The 22,376-nt window shown below is 39.3% G+C and overlaps 1 protein-coding gene across 1 annotated transcript in view; it reads right to left on the bottom strand.

Moving 5' to 3' along the window:
• Nucleotides 1–490: 490 nt before the first annotated feature.
• Nucleotides 491–22,376, bottom strand: part of LOC128652390 (NXPE family member 3-like) — a 192,285-nt gene continuing 170,399 nt past the window's right edge. The window contains exon 6 of the mRNA XM_053705329.1: nucleotides 491–1,148. Within this exon, the coding sequence (XP_053561304.1) occupies nucleotides 616–1,148 (533 nt within the window). The 3' untranslated portion in view covers nucleotides 491–615. The remainder of the gene's footprint in view (nucleotides 1,149–22,376) is intronic.

The raw sequence follows: 22,376 nt of genomic DNA, 5'->3' as shown, positions 1-22,376 counted from the left end.
TTGACTAAATATCGAAAATATAATGGAGACATTGAATTCAACAGCCGAAGGCACTTGATAAATGCTCAAGACTCAAAGATCAACCAATAGCACACATTTGTCACATGTTTGTGAAAGGTCAGACCTGAAAAAAAAGATGACGTTGCCCATGTCAACAACAATAATGGCCCTTTTCTATAACGATTGAATAGTGGCAAATAAAATGATACTGAATACATCATAATTATTTAAATGTAAAAACGCACAAAAACATATCAACTGTTGCAAAATCAATACTGATCTCAATACCAATGTATAACTATCAGTAAATTACATTAAAAATATTTTTATTAAAGAAAAAACACCAATCTAATCAATTGGTAAATACATGATAGCCCCATTACCCATTTCAGTTTAATGTGATCGATAGCCATTATCTTTCCTTGATCGTTCTGTTGTATATAATTGAAGAGCGAATATAATGGGAATTATCAACCTTGGCTGTGTTGATTCTGAAAGATTGTGATAGTTTGGAAAAAAAATAAATAATGTCTGATCTCCTTTTTTATAATGAAAGTGAATTTCAGGATGGTTAGAATCGACCCTAGTCTGGCAAATTAAATCAGAAGCAGAACATCACTTGGGGCAGATGAAAGAAAGCATTAAATCCACCTCATTCTTAATGATGGTTTTACGGGGATGAATATCTTCTGGATCTCTGTGGCATGAAGTCATTTCCCAAACATCCAGTATGATGACTGGAAGCTTAGAAAACATAGCTCTCATGACAGTATCAAGCTGTAAAGATAACCAGTCACTGCCATGGGAAAAACCATACCCAGTATTGGCGGATTTGATGAGGATCTTTGTATCAGGGCTGCGATTTAATAGTCGACTCACAGCATCTCTAATTCCACGTAGTCTTCGCACATATATTTCTACAGGAAAGGAAAGAAAATGTGCCCAGCAGTTTAATACAATAACCATACCTTTTCGATTACCTAACTGGTCTAATTCAGATGCAATGTAATGCATTTCCTGTATCCACAACCGTTCCATGCGTAAAGGCCTCTGATGTACCCTCCACTGGACTAGGTAATTATGTTCTGCGTCTGTTGCTAGCAGAGGTCCTGGCTGGTGATGCACATGAAGATCTATCTGCTTTAGTGCTAGATTAAGTAAAGAGAACAAACAGATCAATGATATTACAATATATACAGAGTAGACAAATGCTTCACTTAGCAAGCTTACTAAACATATTTAAACATGCAATACCAATAATATTAATATTTAAGGCGTATAAAGGTATGCTCTTGACCACTAGACAGACATGTGCACGGGTGAAACAAACAAACTCCTGTATGACTAAATTCAAGCATTTAGTACCTGACCAGCTGCCTTTAACATCAGTCATTAGTAATACTACAACAGGATTGGACAGTGGAGGATGGACAAATAAATGGTCAAACCCCTTGTACATCATTACAAATAAAGCACCTTATTAAAAAAACGGTATAACTCCTTTCGCAATTCCTGCATGTTTTTGGTACAAAACAGCATGAATGAATGAACCAATCATATATATATACTGTATATATATATATATATATATATATATATATATATATATATATATATATATATATATATATATATATATATAGCAATAAAAATTATTCAACCCCCATCTCAAATCAGGTTTACTGTCAAAATTTACAGACTTTCAGCTGTTTGCAATGAACAAATCAAACAAAAGCAATTGAAATAGGTCAACACAATGAATACTTCAAGTGATTTCCCCACATTCAACTGAAAATGCAACTTTTAACGAATTCTTCAGTCCCGAAATTATTCAACTCCCTGAATAGAATCCCTCACAACAGCACAAATATGCAAAACAGGTGTTGTCTCAAACACATCTAATGCAACTAATCAAGGGCTTCATTAGTTGAGTGTCACATTTGACTGCATGTTAGAAATATGGCAAAAAATAGTCCAAAAGGTTAAGAGATGAGATCATTGCACTTCACAAACAAGGAAAAGGATGCAAAAAGATAGTGAAGGCATTGAATGTTCCTAGAGACAATGTTGGACGGTATAGTTCGTAAGTTCAAAGTTAAAGGAACAGTGGTTACACTGCATGGAGGGAGCAGAAAAAGGAAGCTGTCAACTGCTGCAGCCAGATTTCTGAGAAGGCTGGTTGAGAAAAACCCTCAAGTGACTTCAAAAGACCTGCAGCAAGACTTGGTTGCAACAGGCACTGATGATTCAGTTTCCACATTAAGGCACGTACTAAATGCAGAAGGTTTGCATGCCAGAACTCCAAGATGTACAACACTACTGACCCAAAAGCACAAGAAAAGTTGGCTCCAATATGCTCGAAATCATATAAATAAGCCACAGATGTTTTGGAATTCTGTTCCATAGAGTGATGAAACTGGAACATTTTGGTCCCATGGATCAGCAGTATGCCTGGAGGAAGAAGAATGAAGCCTACATTGAAAAGAACACTCTGCGTAAAGTTAAGGATGGTGGGTGCTCTGTGATGCTCTGTGGCTGCTTTGCATCCTCTGGCACTGGAAACCTGCAGCATATGAAAGGCAAGATGGATTCATTGAAGCATTAGAAAATCCTAGTAGAAAACGTCATGCCATCTGTGAGGAAGCTGAAGCTTGGGTATTAGTGGATCTTCCAACAGCAATATTATCCCAAGCATACCTCAAATTCCACCAAGGCTTGGTTGCAGAACTAGTCCTGGAAGATCCTACAGTGGTCACACAGTCACCTGACTTGAAAACCATAGAAAATATCTGATGGGATTTGAAGAAGGTGGTTGCAGCACACAAACCCAAGAATATTACTAAACTGGAGACCATTGCTCATGAGGAATGGTCTAAGATTCCTCAGAAACGCTGCCAGAAGCTGATGTCTGGCTATGTATCTAATTTGCAGCAGGTCATAACAGAAAAAGGGTGCTCTACTAAGTACTAAAGATGCTTGCCATGAAGGGGTTGATTTGCCATGAAGGGGTTGAATAATTTTGAGACTGCAGAATTCACTGTTGCATTTTCAGGTGAATTTTGGGGAACTCACTTGAAACATTCCTTGTGTTGAGCTATTTCAATTGCTTTTGTTTGATTTGTTCATTGCAAACTGCTGAAAGTCTGTACATTTTGACAATAACCCTGATTAGCAATGGGGGCTGAATAAATTTGATTACAACTGTATAAATAAACTTTAAATGCAAAGCAGTGTGTGTGGGGCACCATGGTACTTTCATATGCTCAGCATAAATATTTGCAGTTTAGTTAATTTTGTGAACATATATTACTAGGATTTAGGAGTCCAATATGCATCTTGCACAACAGAAGAAACCCAACATCCACATTCCATTTCAATATAAAGGAGTTTGCTGGACGAAAACATAGTGCTCAAGTTGAATGGGGTTTGACTTCCTTTTTGGTAGTGTTCCATTCCACAATTTGAACTTGTTATGTTGCCAAGGGGTGTCAGTCAACCTGATCATATTCGATTAGGTTGATTTCTGTCCGTGTCCTCAGAGCAGGCGGACAAGTTATGGAGCAGCAGTCTTTAAAAACGTGGGCCCCTTAGCATCAAATACGCTTTGTTGAATTTGTATTCTTTGTTGAAAGCTAAACCTAGGTAGGCTCATATGCTAATTTCTAAGCCCTCGAAGGCCTCCTCTAAATATTGCATTTTATTAGCTTTTCATAGCCAGACAGTGCTAGTTCATGTGTGCCATACTAGATAGCCATGTGCTCACTCCAGTGGAGTTATTTATATTGGAGTCTACGTTGATTGACTAAATTGCAAGTCTGTGAAAAGAACTGAGATAAGAGGGCAGTCTGCAGAGGACTAGATGCAAGGTAATCACAGAGGTAAAAAGTGCATTAAATTAACAGTGTTGGTTATGCAAAACTTGAGGATGGGTCATAAAGGAACAGAAGCGCCACATGGCCTAGCACTGTATATACTCTTGTGAGATGGTATATGAGAAAAAATGCATTGACATTTTGTGAAGCACCCCTCTTGGTGCAAAAAGAGCAGGCTGGACTCTGTCACCCAGCAGACTGACCTCCAGTGTGGCTCAAACTCCAGCAATACAGGATATGATATGCCAGCAAAAGGTACACCAACTATCAGGTGTATGGCAGAACAAAAGGTACACAGGTGAGAAGTAAGTGTAACAACTTAATTTATTAAAACAGATAAAAACAAGCAACACGTTTCTCAGTCAACCGGTGACTGTTTCATCAGGCTTAATACAAAAGGTTTACTATTACAACATGAAATCAGTAAATGGTCTGGGAATACTATAAATATATGTAAAGACATAATAGCATCATTTTAATAGGCTACTTTTAGCCTTTCCCTTTAATTCCATTGGACAAATGTCTTTATTATTTTTAACACGTCAACGTAGGTTCTTATTAGCTATCAGTACAAGTGATAGACAATTCCATTTTACTTAAAAGCATAGTTTTTGTATTCTATTTATGTTTTTGGGCTTTTTTAGTATGTTATGTATTGATCCCTTTATGGGTATATTACACACATTTTCATTCCCCCAATTATGCTATATACTGACTGGGCTCAACTAACACTGAATAATGATTGTAATAGGCTATTTGAAGCCGTTACTTCCCTTTACACTGGATAACTCTTTTGGTGGTTTACCCTAACATACGCCCCTTGTTAGTGATAGGCTTTTAATCAATGACGCTGCACATAGTTAGTGTTTATGTAGTAGTCAGAGTCCAATCACTAGTTTTAATGTCATTGCGTCATCAAGAGGATGCTAAATTACAACCTATAACAAAGGATTTTTACTTCACATCTCTGGTCTCTTCCCTATTATTGTATTGTACACAGTGGATCTATTATTGTAGTTACATGCCTCAGGAAGTAACACATAACCTCACCATACACGTATGGAATATTGGTCAAATATGAAAACATACAATAATGACAAACTTTTATCCCGGCGTGTGATCCAATTTATCCATTTCGACTGACAATTTTAAGCTGAGCATATAGTAAATGAGAACATGTTTAGAATGGTTATTTATTATTTTTTACACATACCTTTATCCTTTATTAGTATGATCCCCGTTTAGATTTGGAGATGTGTTTACATCATCAGTCTAATAAGCTTTTTGGAAACTTTCACTGTGAACATATATAAGATCCCTTGCAAAAGTGTTTAACAAACATAAGAATTGTATATGTACTATGAAACCACATTGTATCCTTTAGTGTATATATATATATATATATATATATATATATATATACAGTATATAGTTTATGAATTATTTAATTTGATTTACTTTTATTATATGTATTCTATTGATGTGTTGTTGTCAATGTGTTTATGTTGGTTGCTATGACACATGTAACTGATTAACACCCCCCCCCCCCTTCCAGATGCTGCTTTTTGTATATGATTAGTTTGTAGGTATATATGGCTAGTGTTTTAAACCTTTTGTATTAAGCCTGATGAAACAGTCACCAGTTGACTGAGAAACGCGTTGCTTGTTTTTATCTGTTTTAATAAAGTAAGTTGTTACACTTACTTCTCGCATGTATAACTTTTGTTCTGCCATACACCTGATATTTGGTGTACCTTTTGCTGGGATATCGTATCCTGTATCGCTGGAGTTCGAGCCACACTGGAGGTCAATCTGCTGGGTGACTGTTAGATTCCAGCATGCTCTTTTTGTACCAAGAGGGGTGCTTCACCAAATGTTAACGCATTTTTTCTCATATACCATCTCACAAGAGTATACACAGTGCTAGGCCATGTGACGCTTCTGTTCCTTTATGTCCTCTACAGATAGCTGATTTTGGATCTTGGCCTTGGATCCTACCACAGATAGCTGCCTGGACCTGGAAAAAATGCAACTTATTGGGTTATATTTCTATACCCTCTCCCTTTGATATATGGGACTTAAACATTCATATGATAATCAGTGACCTGACAACTGTGATTGTATTCTGATTTTATGCTTTGATTATATTGTATCATAGTATATTATTTTATTTTAACCTTTTTTGCCCAAGGGCACCCCATATATTTTATTTGAGGATGGGTAATAAAGGCATTATTTATCTTGTTAAACAATACTTTTTTTTTAAATAGACTGTCCCTTTAAGGAGCTGAGGGATTAGGGATGTTTTCTGGTGGAGTGGTAAGGTCAAATAAATAGGTTAATATTATAAGTGTGTTTATTTTAGTGGAGTGGTTATATTTAGGTGGCTGTTTCATAGATTGGTTGAATTTAGTAGAGTGTTATATATACATAATTGCAGGATTTACAGTTGGGTTGTTAGTTGCAGTTAGGATTAATTGAGCTGGTGTGTTTGGGTTAGTTGAGCTGAGGGTAAATCTGCAGTAGGGTTTTTTGGTTGGTTACATATAGAGCTAAGTGAGGTGGGGGGTTGAGGAGAGGACAAAGTGGTTTGGTTTAAGTGCAATACCTTATGATAAGCTTAATTTGCCATCAGATGGTCATGTATTAATGTTGTAGTGACAAACTGTCTCAGCTGTTACAAAGGGGGTTTTCAGCACAGGTTCTCAGAATAGTTCCGCCGCTTTTGTCATATTTACAGCAATTCCACACTACCCCTCTCTATCATTCCCTTCCCTGCTCCTTCAATTGGCTACCTTGAATGACCTTTAACCCAGTGAGGTCTTCTTTGTATCTACAAAGTAGTGGGACTAAGGAAGCACCTAAATTACTGATTAATAGGTGGGGCAGCAGTTTTCTTCTTCCCGGACCTCAGCACTCGTACAAATTTTGTGCTGTGTAGTTTATTGTTGTGTGTATATGCATCTGTGCATGTTGTGTAGTGTGTGCACATGTGTATATGAATGCTGTTTAGTGTGTTTGCACATGTTGTGTATGTTAAATGGAAATAAACCCAAATTTTTTTTTTATGATTTAGATTTGCATTTTTAAGCATTTTTCCAATTTACTTCTGTTATTCATTTTGCTTCAATTCCTTGATATCCTTTATTGAAAAAGCAGCAATGCACTACTGGGTGTTAGCCAAATACACTGGTAAGCCAATGAAATAAGGCATATATGAGCAGCCACCAATCAGCAGCTAGCTTCCAGCCCCTGAGCCGACCTATGTATGCTTTTCAACAAAGGATACAAAGAGAACTAAGCAAATTAGATAACAGAAGTACATTGAAAAGTTGTTTAAACTTGTATGCTCTGGGTTTCATGCTTTGGGTTTCATGTCCCATTAATGCTGTGGTGTGTGTGTGTGTGCACATGTTGTGCATGTGAGTGCTTTGTGTTATGTGTGCACATGTTGTGTATCTGTATGCTGTATGGTGTGTGTAAGATTTCCAGGTGTCCAGTATTCAACCAGACAGTCGAATATTTTAGCATGCTTGCTGTACAGTAAAATATTTACAAAAATACTGGACACGGTGTTGCCTAAATCCAAAATACCTCCTAAGCCTCAATGCATTACAACTATGGAGCAGACAGAAGCTAGGGTAGTCAAGGTGGGTCAAATCACTACTTTAAAAGTATTAATTTTCATGTTACTGGCAGCCAAAGGGTAAGATGACTGCCAAGTTGAGAAAAATATACATGGTGGGATCAATAGTGGATGCTCTTGGGGGCGAGGGGCATTGTGTGATCCCCACCTACTATTGTTAACAGCTACTAACAAATTATCCAGTATGCTTGTGAACAACAGCATGCAAGGCTAGTTGTGTGTATTCCACTAAACTATAGACACTACAAAAATGGTTGTGTTGCTACTTTTAGTGACTCCATTGTATTGATTTGCTTTTATGCATATATAATAATGGATTGGAATTAAACTCATTAGTGTCTATGATGTTGAATTTTATTTTGACATATTTACTCTTGTTTGTAATCGATAGATTAGTCCATTACTGACTAATTGCAAGTGTTCTCAGATTTTGGCAGCCTTAGCTTCAATAACTGCCTTTGTTTGAATACTATACTAGATATTTATAGATGTTGTTTAATCTGCGCATATGCTTCTATTGCTGATGGTAGAGGTATGAGGGTTGATGAGGTGTTACCATCGGAATAGCTTGTTTTCTGTTAATACAGTCATGACTCGGTCTCATGACTGTGTTTTTCATTATTTTTACTTGCACTGTGAGTGTAATTTTTTTAATTAACATATTTTGTTTGAATAAAGTGGTTTTTAAACAGTAAAGATCTCTAGTGTTTGACCCACGCAGAAGTTTCCATTTCTGATCATTGGGGTATGATGATGGCTGGTGAGTTGCTGTGGGAATAGCTATAGTTGCCAACATTAAAAAAAAAATAAAATAAAAAAATCCAGGGCCCTTTGCAGCAGAGCAAGCAAACAGGTAACCAGTGTATTGATTCCACCCACTAAGTTCTGCATTCAAAACACACCCATTTGATAGTATAATTTAGACTTTTTCTTATTCTACAGATTACAACACCAAGCTCTTACACCTACCCCATAATATTTACAATACCAGTTTCTGGAACACATTCTGGGCATATGGTTATTGTTACAACACAGCATCAAAATTAGGCAGACAAATAATATATGAACCCATTAAATATTAACAGCAATATTCCAGTAGGAGTTAATTATATTTAAATACATTAACTTGTGTCACACATGCCCCAGCTCAGATGCAGTCCTCCAAATCTCCTGAAGGGGACATTTCCAGGGAGAAAAAAATCCAGGGACATTACTCGAAAATCCAGGGACTGTTGGCAACTATAATAGCTTGTTTTCAGTTCAGATGGTTTTGTGACTGTGTTTCCAATTATTTGTACCTGCATGTTTTGTTTGAATAAAGTGGCTTCTAGATGGTAGAGCTCTCTAGTGTTTAACCCAGGCTGACGCTCCCATTCCTGATGGTTGGGGTATGAGGGCAGAGGTCATGTTGCCGTATGAATAGTTGTTTTCAATTGATACAGTCTTCACTGTGTTTTTAATTATTTGTATCTGCACTGTGAGTGTAACTTCTTTTTGATCACATGTTTTGTTTGAATTAAGTGGCTTTTAGATGGTAGAGATCTCTAGTGTTTAACCCGCTTTGACACTTTCATTCCTAATTGTTGTCGTATGAGAGCAGCTGGTGAGTTGCTGTGTAAATATCTTGTTTTTAGTTTATATGGTCTTGAGACTGTTTCTCACTATTTGTACCTGCACTGTAAGTGTAACCTCTTTTTGATCACAACGTTTTGTTTGAATTAAGGAACTTTGATATATAAAGAGTGTTGTATCCCCTTACTTTGATATAAGTGTGATATCATCCATCTTCTTTCTTTCTTTCTTTCTTTCTTTATAATTAATATTTATGGATTGTTTTTAAAGGTCTGCACCAAATAAATAAGAAATGTGAGATTTTTTACTAGTGATAGAAATATATCTCTTCACTAGTTTTCTTTATTGAGAGGCTATCATTTACTATAATTTCACAATTTGCATGTCACTAATTAATAGCCACTCCTTATAGCTAGTTGCTTTGACCAGCTCTCTAAAATGCCTCTAAAAATTGCCACAATAATAAATATTCTATATGATACGGGTACCAATGTTACAGTCCAAGTAACCTTAACCATGATGTACTCCACAATTAACCATAATGTCCCTAGTCCCACTAGGAATCCTATAGCCTCTATACAATTCCCATGGGTATATTATGCTATATTTATGGACCTCTTAGCATCTAATGTCCCATCTTAAAAAAAAAAATCTAAGCTTTCCCCTATAAACACTTTTTAAAAGCACTTCTGACTGGTTAAGCAATTAGCATATTACTCTACTGATTGAGCAGTTAATGAATCAACAATCACCAGAGTTGGAGGGCTTTTTTTTTTTTGTAATGAATTAGGAGGGTAAAAGGGGCAAGACCCAGGCCTGCTGTAAGGATGAAGACCATGTGGAACTGTGTTGCTGCAGCCAAAATAGGCTTAAAATAAATAAGGATGGCACAAATATTTGTTAAGGGAACTCTTAGGTTCTGGTGGTTCCTTAGGTGTTGGGGAGTATGGGTATTAGGAAGTAATTAAGCTAATTATGGGTAGGGGTTGTGGGCGTCCATAGTTTTCAGGAATGGTTGTGCTAGGGTGGTCATTTAGAGCAGACCCTTTGATGTTACTGAGACCGCTCAGGGGACAGTAATGAGGAGTGATTCTTTTTTTTGCAAGATGGTGATTACTAGGGCTGGACTTCCTAGCGAGGCTATGTATTTTAGGATTAGTTCCATTGGGAACTTTTTTGACATCCCTACATTGGACACTATCAAACTGAAGGATACCCATAATTTCATCCAGTCTTTTTACTCAGCTCCTAAGGAATTAGCGACTCCATGACCTCGACAAGAGTACACCTCTCTAGAAGAGATAAGTAATTTTCTGTTATTGCATTATCTTCAAAAGTACAACATGCAAACCTTCGGTACACAATTACAAAACCAATATGGAAGACAGAATCAAAAGATTAACAATGATACTCTCCAAGCGCCAAGTGATACCTATGCCAGGCTAGACAATACTGCACCCCTAATTCATGCTGAAAATGCTTCCCTTTGCTTTTGCTACAGCCCAATACACCATCATGCACTGTCGCTGGCGGTGAACAGCAATCCTGGGGACACTGTGCAGGTCACCATCAGGTTGGCGGCGCTACACCTGATGGGTTATAATGGCAGAGATCCAGGACATGCCTTGAGTGAGGCTTTGGGAACTTTTCTAAACCACATCGGATACTAAAGGGGTCTTGTGTTATTTTCCCAAATGCAGTTAATCTTGGACATCCGGCATACTCAAGATAAGCAAGTCAATCTAGATTAATCTGCCATAGCTACTATTTTTTTTATTGTTGTAACTCATATAATGCCCCTCATCCATGTTTTTTTTTTCGGGGGGGAATTATCTTGATATGGTTCACTGTTACTTTATTTAGCTTATGTAGGGAACACAGTTTAGCTTAACATCTATTACTCAGTGGCAATGTTATTAATTTGTTTAATTATTTTCTCAAAATGATATATAAATGCTGTACTATTGAGCCTCAGGGACTTAGCAATGAGCTGTCATATATATCTTGTTATCACAACACACTTTAATATGTGTCAGAACTCTCTCTAAAACAACAATAACATTGGGGCAATATTTAAACCTATTTATATCAACTCACTTTCCCATACTAAGTGCCCTACCCCAAAGACCTATTGGGCCCTATTTATCAAGCCGTCAACTGCAAATACGCTGGAATTCCGCAGCGTAATTGTGGCAAGCCTGATTCCCTTTATTTATCAAACCCTACAGACCGGCAAAAGTAGAATTTTGTGACGTAACATACGATCCACATACATTATACTTATTAACCCCTAAGCTGTCACCCCCAACACCGTTGCCACCTACATTATGTTATTAAACCCTAATCTGCCCCCCCCTACAACGCCACCACCTACATTATGTTATTAACCCCTAATCTGCCGTCCCCAACGTCGCTGACACTATATTAAATTTATTAACCTCTAAACCTAAGTCTAACCCTAACACCCCCTAACTTAAATCTAATTTAAATAAATATAAATAAAATTACTATCATTAACTACATTATTCCTATTTAAAACTAAATACATACCTGTAAAATAAACCCTAAGCTAGCTACAATATAACTAATAGTTACATTGTAGCCATCTTAGAGTTTATTTTTATTTTACAGGCAAGTTTGTATTTATTTTAACTAAGTACAATAGTTATTAAATAGTTATTAACTATTTAATAACTACCTAGATAAAATAAATACAAAAGTACCTGTAAAATAAAACCTAACCTAAGTTACAATAACACCTAACACTACACTACAATTAAATACAATTAAATAAATTACGTACAAATAACTAAATTATATACAATTATCTAAAGTACAAAAAAAAAAAAAAACACTAAATTACAGAAAATAATAAACAAATTACAGAAATTTAAACTAATTACACCTAATCTTATAGCCCTATCAAAATAAAAAAAAAAACCCAAAATAAAAAAAACCCTAGCCTAAACTAAACTACCAATAGCCCTTAAAAGGGCCTTTTGCGGGGCATTGCCCCAAAGTAATCAGCTCTTTTACCTGTAAAATAATACAAACAACCCCCCCAACAGTAAAACCCACCACCCACACAAACAACCCCGAACAAAAAATCCTAACTAAAAAAACCTAAGCTACCCATTGCCCTGAAAAGGGCATTTGGATGGGCATTGCCCTTAAAAGGGCAGTTAGCTCTTTTGCGGCCCAAAGCCCTAACCTAAAAATAAAACCCACCCAATACACCCTTAATAAAACCTAACACTAACCCCCTGAAGATCGACTTACCAGGAGACATCTTCATCCAAGCCGGGCAGAAGTGGTCCTCCAGACGGGCAGAAGTCTTCATCCAAGCCGGGCAGAAGTGGTCCTCCAGACGGCAGAAGTCTTCATCCAGACGGCATCTTCTATCTTCATCCTTCCGGCGTGGAGCGGGTCCATCATCAAGACATTCGACGCGAAGCATCCTCTGCGGCCGACGACTACCCGACAAATGAAGGTTCCTTTAAGTGACATCATCCAAGATGGTGTCCCTTAGATTCCGATTGGCTGATAGAATTCTATCAGCCAATTGGAATTAAGGTAGAAAAAATCCTATTGGCTGATGCAATCAGCCAATAGGATTGAACTTCAATCCAATTGGCTGATTGGAACAGCCAATAAGATTGAGCTCACATTCTATTGGCTATTCCAATCAACCAATAGGATCGAAGTTGAATCCTATTGGCTGATTGCATCAGCCAATAGGATTTTTTCTACCTTAATTACGATTGGCTGATAGAATTCTATCAGTCAATCGGAATCTAAGGGACGCCATTTTGGATGACGTCACTTAAAGGAATCTTCATTCGTCGGGTAGTCGTCAGCCAAAGAGGATGCTCCGCGTCGGATGTCTTGAAGATGGACCTGCTCCTCGCCAGAAAGATGAAGATAGAAGATGCCGTCTGGGTGAAGACTTCTGCCATCTGGAGGACCACTTCTTTCCGACTTGGATGAAGACTTTTGCCCGTCTGGAGGACCACTTCTGCCCGGCTTGGATGAAGAGGTCTCCCAGTAAGTCGATCTTCAGGGGGTTAGTGTTAGGTTTCTTTAAGGGTGTATTGGGTGGGTTTTATTTTTAGGTTAGGGCTTTGGGTCGCAAAAGAGCTAAATGCCCTTTTAAGGGCAATGACCATCCAAATGCCCTTTTCAGGGCAATGGGGAGCTTAGGTTTTTTTAGTTATTTTATTGGGGGGGTTGTTTGTGTGGGTGGTGGGTTTTACTGTTGGGGGGTTGTTTGAATTTTTTTTTTACAGGTAAAAGATCTGATTACTTTGGGGCAATGCCCCGCAAAAGGCCCTTTTAAGGGCTATTGGTAGTTTAGTTTAGGCTAGGGGTTTTTTATTTTGGGGGGGGGGGCTTTTTTTATTTTGATAGGGCTATTAGATTAGGTGTAATTAGTTTAAATTTCTGTAATTTGTTTATTATTTTCTGTAATTTAGTGGGGATTTTTTGTACTTTAGATAATTGTATATAATTTAGTTAATTGTATGTAATTTATTTAATTGTATTTAATTGTAGTGTAGTGTCAGGTGTTATTGTAACTTAGGTTAGGTTTTATTTTACAGGTACTTTTGTATTTATTTTATCTAGGTAGTTATTAAATAGTTAATAACTATTTAGTAACTATTCTACCTAGTTAAAATAAATACAAACTTGCCTGTAAAATAAAAATAAACCCTAAGATGGCTACAATGTAACTATTAGTTATATTGTAGCTAGCTTAGGGTTTATTTTACAGGTAAGTATTTAGATTTAAATAGGAATAATGTAGTTAATGATAGTAATTTTATTTATATTTATTTAAATTAGATTTAAGTTAGGGGGTGTTAGGGTTATACTTGGGTTTAGGGGTTGATAAATTTAATATAGTGGCGGCGATGTTGGGGACGGCAGATTAGGGGTTAATAAGTATTATGTAGGTGACAGCGGTGTAGGGGGCAGATTAGGGGTTAATAACATAATGTAGTTGGCTGGGGACTCCGGGAGCGGCGGTTTAGGGGTTAATAACTTTATTTAGTTGCGGCGGGATCCGGGGGCCGCGGGATAGGGGTAAAACAGTTAAGTATAGTATGGGTGTTTAGTGACAGTATACCAATAAAGCTGGGAAAAAGCCGAAGAGCAGCGAGATCGATGACTGTTAACAACAGTCCACTGCTCATCACATCGTACTTGGTGCGCGGCTTTTTGACAGCTTTTTTGGTAACTTTGGAGAACGTATTCAGGTCCGCGGCAGCAATGTTAGGCGATCTTAGGCAAGCATATTCATGCCGGCGAATGCAAGTAAGTTGACGGGTTGATAAATAGGGTCCATTGACTTTACTATAATATTAGTTCTCGTGCTGCAGCCTGTGGACGGGGCTGTGGGTGAGAACTGCGCAGCGTTAAATACCGTGGATCATGTTTATATATATATATATATGTATGTGTGTATATAATATTGGAGGTCTCTTATTTTTACTGACACCAGATTAACCCATGATCATTTGATATACACCTGCGCTCAAACGTTTGTAAAACTTAACACTGCTCATACTACATTACTGCATCTAATCTTTTCTTAAATATCTGGCTACAGACAAACTCCAATAGATGACACCTCAAGCACAGTGTAAGGTATAATGATATTTATCCCACAACAATAACCTGGTGCAATGAACAAGATCTGTCTCAATAACTATCATTTTTGTATTTCAGGATGATCAAACCCCATCATGTTGACCTCTATTCCATTTTACCTTATTCATGTTAATAGTTGTCTACGCTGATAGAAGGTCACCAATACATAGTATTATTCTACTAATTGTATGCCCAGTTTTGGCATTTGCTTCCTCCTTTTCAGTAAGCAAATTAACCCTTGGATATATAGAATGTTACTGCTCTACAGGTCCAAGAGTGACCAATATTGATAAGTAAAGGGAGAAAAAACAAAGAGGAGTGTAAAAGACTGTAATCTTGTTTGTACAATTAAGTTTATCAGATATAATGTAAATATTTGATGTAATGTTTATACTTTTTTGTAACAAATATTAATTTCTGTGTCCTCAATAAAAACAAAAAAAACTGGGTTTTTTTCTGGAAAAAAAAGAAGTTAAAATTGAGTATGAAATATGTTCTTTTACAATGATAAATACTATGTTTATGACATGTGTTTGTTGTCATATATTTTTTAGAAATAATATTGGAGGTTTAAATATATGAAGAATTTTATAATAGACTTGAGACTTTATGTAATGGGGCCTATCTATCAAGCTCTGAATTGAGCTTGATGGCCCGTGTTTCTGGCGAGTCTTAAGACTCGCCAGAAACAGCAGTTATGGAGCAGCGGTCTCTGAGCAGGCGGACAGGAATCGCCGCAATTCAACCCGATCAAATACGATCGGGTTGACACCTCCCTGCTGGCAGCTCATTGGCCGCGAGTCTGCAGGGGGCGGCGTTGCACCAGCAGCTCTTGGGAGCTGCTGGTGCAATGCTGAATACGGAGAGCGTATTGCTCTCTGTATTCAGCGAGGTCTGGCGGACCTGTTCCGCACTGTCGGATCAGGTCCGCCAGACTTTGGTAAATAGAGGCCAATGTCTCATAACATTGTAATTCCACTGTAAACCCTAAAAACAAGCAAATCCTGGAATACAATGTAAATAGTAAGAAAATACTGAATTTGCAATTCTTAAATAAAAGATTAATATGCATTTCTATGTCTAGGGACACTGCAGGGAAAATGTTTCAGTTTATTTTGCTTGTGTTACATCTTGTTGGTATAGTTAAATGAGTTGTTTTTGTCCTCTCAGTTAAGACTTAATTGAAAGGTAAGAGTTTAAATTCTTGTTTAATTCTGATAATTCAAGCATATTTTAACTGCATTAGTTTATAGAGATGTGCAGCCAAGAAAATTTTTGTTTCTGACAAAATGTTCATTCTGAATATTCAGGAAAATTAGTTTTCCTCTTACTCATTTACTGTACACACACATATTATATACCGTTTTTCTCGCCATTAAATGGACTTTTTAAAGATAACATTATGTTCATCATATATAATAATTAGCTATAATTAAATTATAAAATATGATGAAAACTAATTGAAAAAAACACACTTATTTCTAACTTTGACCCCAAAATCTGTTACACATCTACAACCACCAAAAACCACCCATGCTAAATAGTTTCTAAATTTTGTCCTGAGTTTAGAAATACCCAATGTTTACATGTTCTTTGCAAGTTATAGGGCAATAGGTACAAGTAGCACATTGTTATTTCCAAACCATTTTTTTTTTTAAAAATTAGCGATAGTTAAAATATAACACTCATATCTGTCAGGAATCCATGAATAACCCTTCACATGTATATATTTTTTTTAGTAGACAACCCAAAGTATTGATCTAGGCCCATTTTGGTATATTTCATGCCACCATTTCCCCCGCCAAATGCGATCAAATAAAAACAATCGTTAACTTTTTCACTAACTTTAGGTTTCTCACTGAAATGATTTCCTAACAGCTTGTGCAATTATAGCACACATGGATGTAAATTCTTCTCTGAGATCCCCTTTGTTCAGAAATAGCAGACATATATGGCTTTGGCATTGCTTTTTGGTAATTAGGAGGCTGCTAAATACCGCTGCACACCACACTTGTATTATGCCCATTAGTAAAGGGGTTAATTAGATAGCTTATAGGGTTAATTTTAGCTTTAGTGTAGAGATCAGCCTCCCACCTGACACATCCCACCCTCTGATGCCTCCCAGACTCCTCTCAAACAGCTTTCTTTCCTCCCCCTCCCCATAAAGGTCACCCCCATCTTAAGTACTGGCAGAAAGTCTGCTAGTATAAAAATAAAAGGTTTTTTTTTTTTGTTTTGTTTTTTTATAAATTTTCTGCAGGGTAGTTTTCCCCCCTTACCTCTCAACTTCCCTGAACCCCCAAACAGCTATCTAACCCTCCCCCTCTACCTATTATATTTTATTATAAATGCACTTTTTCCATAGTGTAGCTGCCCCTCCTCATTTCCCTACCACCTACCTGGTCACTTTCTCAACTATTAGGCCCCTCTCCCTCCTTCCAACTTACAAAATATTTTCCATAGTGTAAGCGGCCCCACCCGCTCCTGCCCCCTCCCACCCCCTCTCACACCAGCTCTCACACCACCTTCATGCCTTATCCTGCCCCTCCCCTGATGGGCTGCCCACCCGCTTCCCTACTATCCCTCCCATGCCACCAATGATCGACACCATTGCTGGCCGATGCAGAGAGGGCCACAGATTGGCCCTCTCTGCAGTGGTTGCTTAGCAAAGGGTATTGCATGATGCCTCAACATCGAGGCATCACTGTAATACCCTGAAAACTGCTGGAAGTGATCACGATTGCTTCCAGCGTTTTAAACCCCAGAGGACGTGCCAGACATGGTCATTAATGGGTTGATATGTGTTGGTGCATTTATTCATTTATTTTTTATTTGTTTCATTAAAACGAAATAAAAATCCAAAAACGAATGCACATCTTTTTTAGTTCATAACCTAAATGATTATTTGACTCCTAATAATTTTCTGCTGCCTCATCACAACATAGCATTAATCTGTAATCTGGCCACTAAATTGTTTTTTTCATACCCTCAGCATCCAGAAACATTTCTACAGGGCAAATTACATAAGGGGAACTCTATAATCCCCGAAAAAAGTGTGAATATGATAATAAATATATAATATAAATAGGGAGTCCTATTTTGAGATACTAGTTGAAAAAGGATTATGTGACAAAACCAATCTTGCCACTGTACATTGGAGGGCCTGTTATGGAACATTCTTTGGGCTGGAGGTACATGGGCTTAAGGATACCCAGAGACTGAATGGAAATATGGAATTTTATATGCTGGACACCCCATGTACTTTCATAACTCTGTCTTATGTCTATGTCACCCTGTATCCATAAATACAGGATGGGTACAGGGTGTGAGTGCCCCTTGTGGGAGCAATTGTGACTCTATAAGCCAAGTGGGCATAAAAGACTTTATAGCTAATAAGAACTGTTCCTATATTCTGTAATAAGATGTATTCTATGTATGTTTAAGATCTGATTGTGTCTCAGGAGTCTGTCTAGGTAAACTGATTGGGTTTTGTGTGATTATGTTAACTAGACTGCCCAACATCAGATTGTCTGAGTACTTAATATGTTAATCTGTTTTACCTGTGAATAGACAATTCTTAGAGGTTTGATGCATTGTTCATATGTTTGCTTTACTGTTTAACCAATGCCCTCTGTAACCTGAAGCCAGGGTTATATTCAACCCCCCCATCTGGGGTCAAAACCTGTATAAATACTAGGCATTCAGCCTTTAATAAATACATTCTGTTTAAACCTGAAAACTGGCTGGTTTGTGAATTGCTCATTCCCTATGCAGGACGTTGTTCCCTGGTATTAACCCTTGGTATCCTGTTGGTACCGTAACAATTGGTGGCAGCGGTGGGATGAACCTTATCGCCCAGAAGAGCAACTACACAAGCCAGTAACCTCAGGAAGAGGGGGATTATTACAATACTGACTAAGATGGAAAAGAGAAAAGTAAATTTTGCAGCTTTTAAAAACTTCCTGGAAACAGAAGGAGAGATTGATGGGTACCTTGCGGATTTTGAGAGGCAATGTGCACTACACAAGGTACCCGCAGAGGACTGGGTCACGATATTATCTGGAAAATTATCCGGCCGGGCCAGAGAGGCTTTTCGGGCCATTCCAGATGAGGAAGTCAGGAATTATAATACTGTAAAAGAGGCTCTGCTCTCCAGGTATGCGGTTACACCGGAGGCATACCGGAGGCGGTTCAGAGACACTGTTAAATTAGCTGGAGATTCCTACCTTGAGTGGGCATGTAAGGTGCACCGCACAGCAGCTCACTGGATAGCGGGGTGCCAAGCCATATCTGGGGAAGAGGTGCTGCAGCTATTCCTGTTGGAACATTGCTTCGACAAGTTACCCGCAGGAGTTCGAGAGTGGGTTCGGGACCGTAAACCCTCCACCCTGCAGGAAGCGGCTCACTTGGCAGATGAGTATACGGATGCCCGCAAACTGGACACTGCTACCACTAAGCCCCCTGCTAGAGTGGAGTACAGACCCCCAGTTACCCCAGCAGCTGCCAGTTACCAACCCCCGGCACACCGCTATACCACACGGCCTCTGGCCATGAACTACCCTCAGAGAGCCCGGTTCAATTCGCGGGACTACTCACAACCTATTCGGTGCTTTAGATGTAAGCAACTAGGGCACAAAAGACCAGAGTGTCCCCTAAACGCAGCGAACCAAGCGCAGTCCTGGAGAAGACCCGCCGGCGGAATCCCACGTAATCCTCAGCCTGCGGCCCGCTACGTAGAGGCGCAAGAATGCTGGAGCATCCTACATGAGGCAGACCTTGTGCAAGCTGCCCACCGGAATAACCGGCAACTGGTTAAAGTGAATGGGAAGGTCAGTGGTCTACGGGATACTGGTGCTACCATGACCTTGCTTCAAAAGAACTTGGTGTCTGAGAAACAGTACACTGGAGACACTGTGGCTGTGAGGGTAGCAGGGGGCAATGTGTTCAGCCTACCTGTTGCCAGGGTACATTTGGATTGGGGAGTGGGCGCTAGACCTGTGAATGTGGGGGTCAAGAAGGACTTACCTGCTGATGTTCTTCTTGGAAATGACTTGGCCCCCCTTGTTTCTGCCTACGCTCCTATGGGTCCTGCTGATGTTAACTCTGTTACTACCCGTGCCCAGATCCGTGCAGCAGAGACTGACCCACCTGCTGCTAAGCCCCAGGACGCTGAGCTCAGTAAATCTCTATCCACTATTGATATGTGGAGGTCCCGTTACAATGCGCTGATGAAGGAGAAGAGGAGCGCAGAGTAAAAAGCACGTTTAGAACATGAATCTCTGCTAGACAAGCTGCACCGACAGACTGCAGAAACCACCAGCTTGAGAGTGGGACATGAAACCTTAAAGACAAACTTAGCAACACTTGAGGAGAAGCTGACGCTGGCTCAGTGAGGTGCAGCAACTCAAGGGCACCCTATGTCAGTATGAAGGGATTGTGGATACCTATAAAGAGCAGGTACAGAAAACTCGTAAAGAAGCTGATGGGATTTTGAAGGACTGTTTGGCCCTGGTCTGGGCACTGAGGAATTTGAACCCTTGTTTGTATGGACAGGAATTCTCTCTCATAACGGGAATACAGATGGATTGTCCCAGCAAACTGACATGCCTACCAGGCGCTCTGGTGGTATATGGCACAGTATATACCCTGGACAGCCGAGCATGACAAACCAGAGGGAGAGGAGTTTGATGGTCCTGGCTTGTTATGGGAGTCCTTTGCAGAGCCTGACTTTGGGAGCCCTGCGCAGACCAGACTTCAGGACATTTTCTATGAGAGGGAGGCTAGGCATGACTGGGCTGACCCCCATGAAGTAGAGCCAGACCTAGCTCACTTAGCAGCCCTGGAGTGGGAACTGGAGCAGGACTACCGAGATCTCTTCCAATCCATTGGGAAGGCTCAGCAGGACAGCAAGGTGAAAGACCCAGATCCAGACCCATCCAGCTGGGAAGATATTGTGGAGATTTACTGGGAAGGACCCCAGGTGGCCGGTGGAGATGGGACCGAGGTCTCTCCACCGGTCCTGCAGGGAATTGGGAGCCCAGACTCCATTCCCCAGCGGCAGGCTGCGTTACAAGGGGTAGGGACAGTTGGTCCTGTCCCCCAGCAACACGGCTGTTTAGCCAAAGGGGAGACGATTGGTCTCCCCCTCCAGCAGCACAGCTATGTATCCAAAGGGGAGACAGTCGGTCTCCCCCTCCAGCAACCAGGCTCCCACCAGGCTACTTCCATGGTAGTGCTGGCACCCGGGCAGAGTACAGCTGGTCTCTGCCCACCTCGCAACCCACCAATTCAGCGTACCAGTCCCCCACACAGCTGTGGTGAGGCACCTGGACATGGACAAGTTTTCCCCATACTCAGGTGTAGTAACCATTTATTGTGGGTGGGCTGTACTACTAATTGTGTTTTATGGGTGGGTTGCTGGACTAACCAGGGCACTGACCGACAGGAGGTCAGATACCCTGTTAGTCTGTTTGGAAAAGGGGAGAGATGTGACAAAACCAATCTCGCCACTGTACATTGGAGGGCCTGTTATGGAACATTCTTTGGGCTGGAGGTACATGGGCTTAAGGATACCCAGAGACTGCATGGAAATATGGAATTTTATATGCTGGACACCCCATGTACTTTCATAACTCTGTCTTATGTCTATGTCACCCTGTATCCATAAATACAGGATGGGTACAGGGTGTGAGTGCCCCTTGTGGGAGCAATTGTGACTCTATAAGCCAAGTGGGCATAAAAGACTTTATAGCTAATAAGAACTGTTCCTATATTCTGTAATAAGATGTATTCTATGTATGTTTAAGATCTGATTGTGTCTCAGGAGTCTGTCTAGGTAAACTGATTGGGTTTTGTGTGATTATGTTAACTAGACTGCCCAACATCAGATTGTCTGAGTACTTAATATGTTAATCTGTTTTACCTGTGAATAGACAATTCTTAGAGGTTTGATGCATTGTTCATATGTTTGCTTTACTGTTTAACCAATGCCCTCTGTAACTTGAAGCCAGGGTTATATTCAACCCCCCCATCTGGGGTCAAAACCTGTATAAATACTAGGCATTCAGCCTTTAATAAATACATTCTGTTTAAACCTGAAAACTGGCTGGTTTGTGAATTGCTCATTCCCTATGCAGGACGTTGTTCCCTGGTATTAACCCTTGGTATCCTGTTGGTACCGTAACAGATTATATAAAATTAAATCATGTGATGTATATATTCACCAAATTGGATAAAAATTTCTATAGTTCTTAAAGTGGTCCTTAGGTAATAACCTGTCACGAATAAATGTCCAATCAAAGTCCATAAAGGTACAAACAACTCGGTTTGGTGATCTTGATAAAACAAACGAACATCAGATGATCCCCATCTGGTAGCTGCTCTCTCCGTGTAATAAAAACCAGATATAACAAGTCCTGTAAGACAAAAAAGGTAGAGGCGCTCTTGGTGCAGACAACCCTATGACAGTGTAATGGAGCACTTGTGTTGATGATAGGAGCAATACTCACAAGTGTAATTGCACAAGCAGTGCAATATCTAATGAGCCGACGTGGTGGCGTCTGAAAAAGAAAGACCGAGCTTTGAAGGTGAGAGCCACATAAGGACTACATTACTATCGAAGCAATACAAGAAAGAAA

Source organism: Bombina bombina, chromosome 3 (genome assembly GCF_027579735.1).
Source record: "Bombina bombina isolate aBomBom1 chromosome 3, aBomBom1.pri, whole genome shotgun sequence".
NCBI classification, from domain to species: domain Eukaryota; kingdom Metazoa; phylum Chordata; class Amphibia; order Anura; family Bombinatoridae; genus Bombina; species Bombina bombina.
Note: the sequence above shows the minus strand (reverse complement) of the source record. Positions and strands in the feature narration are given on the sequence as shown.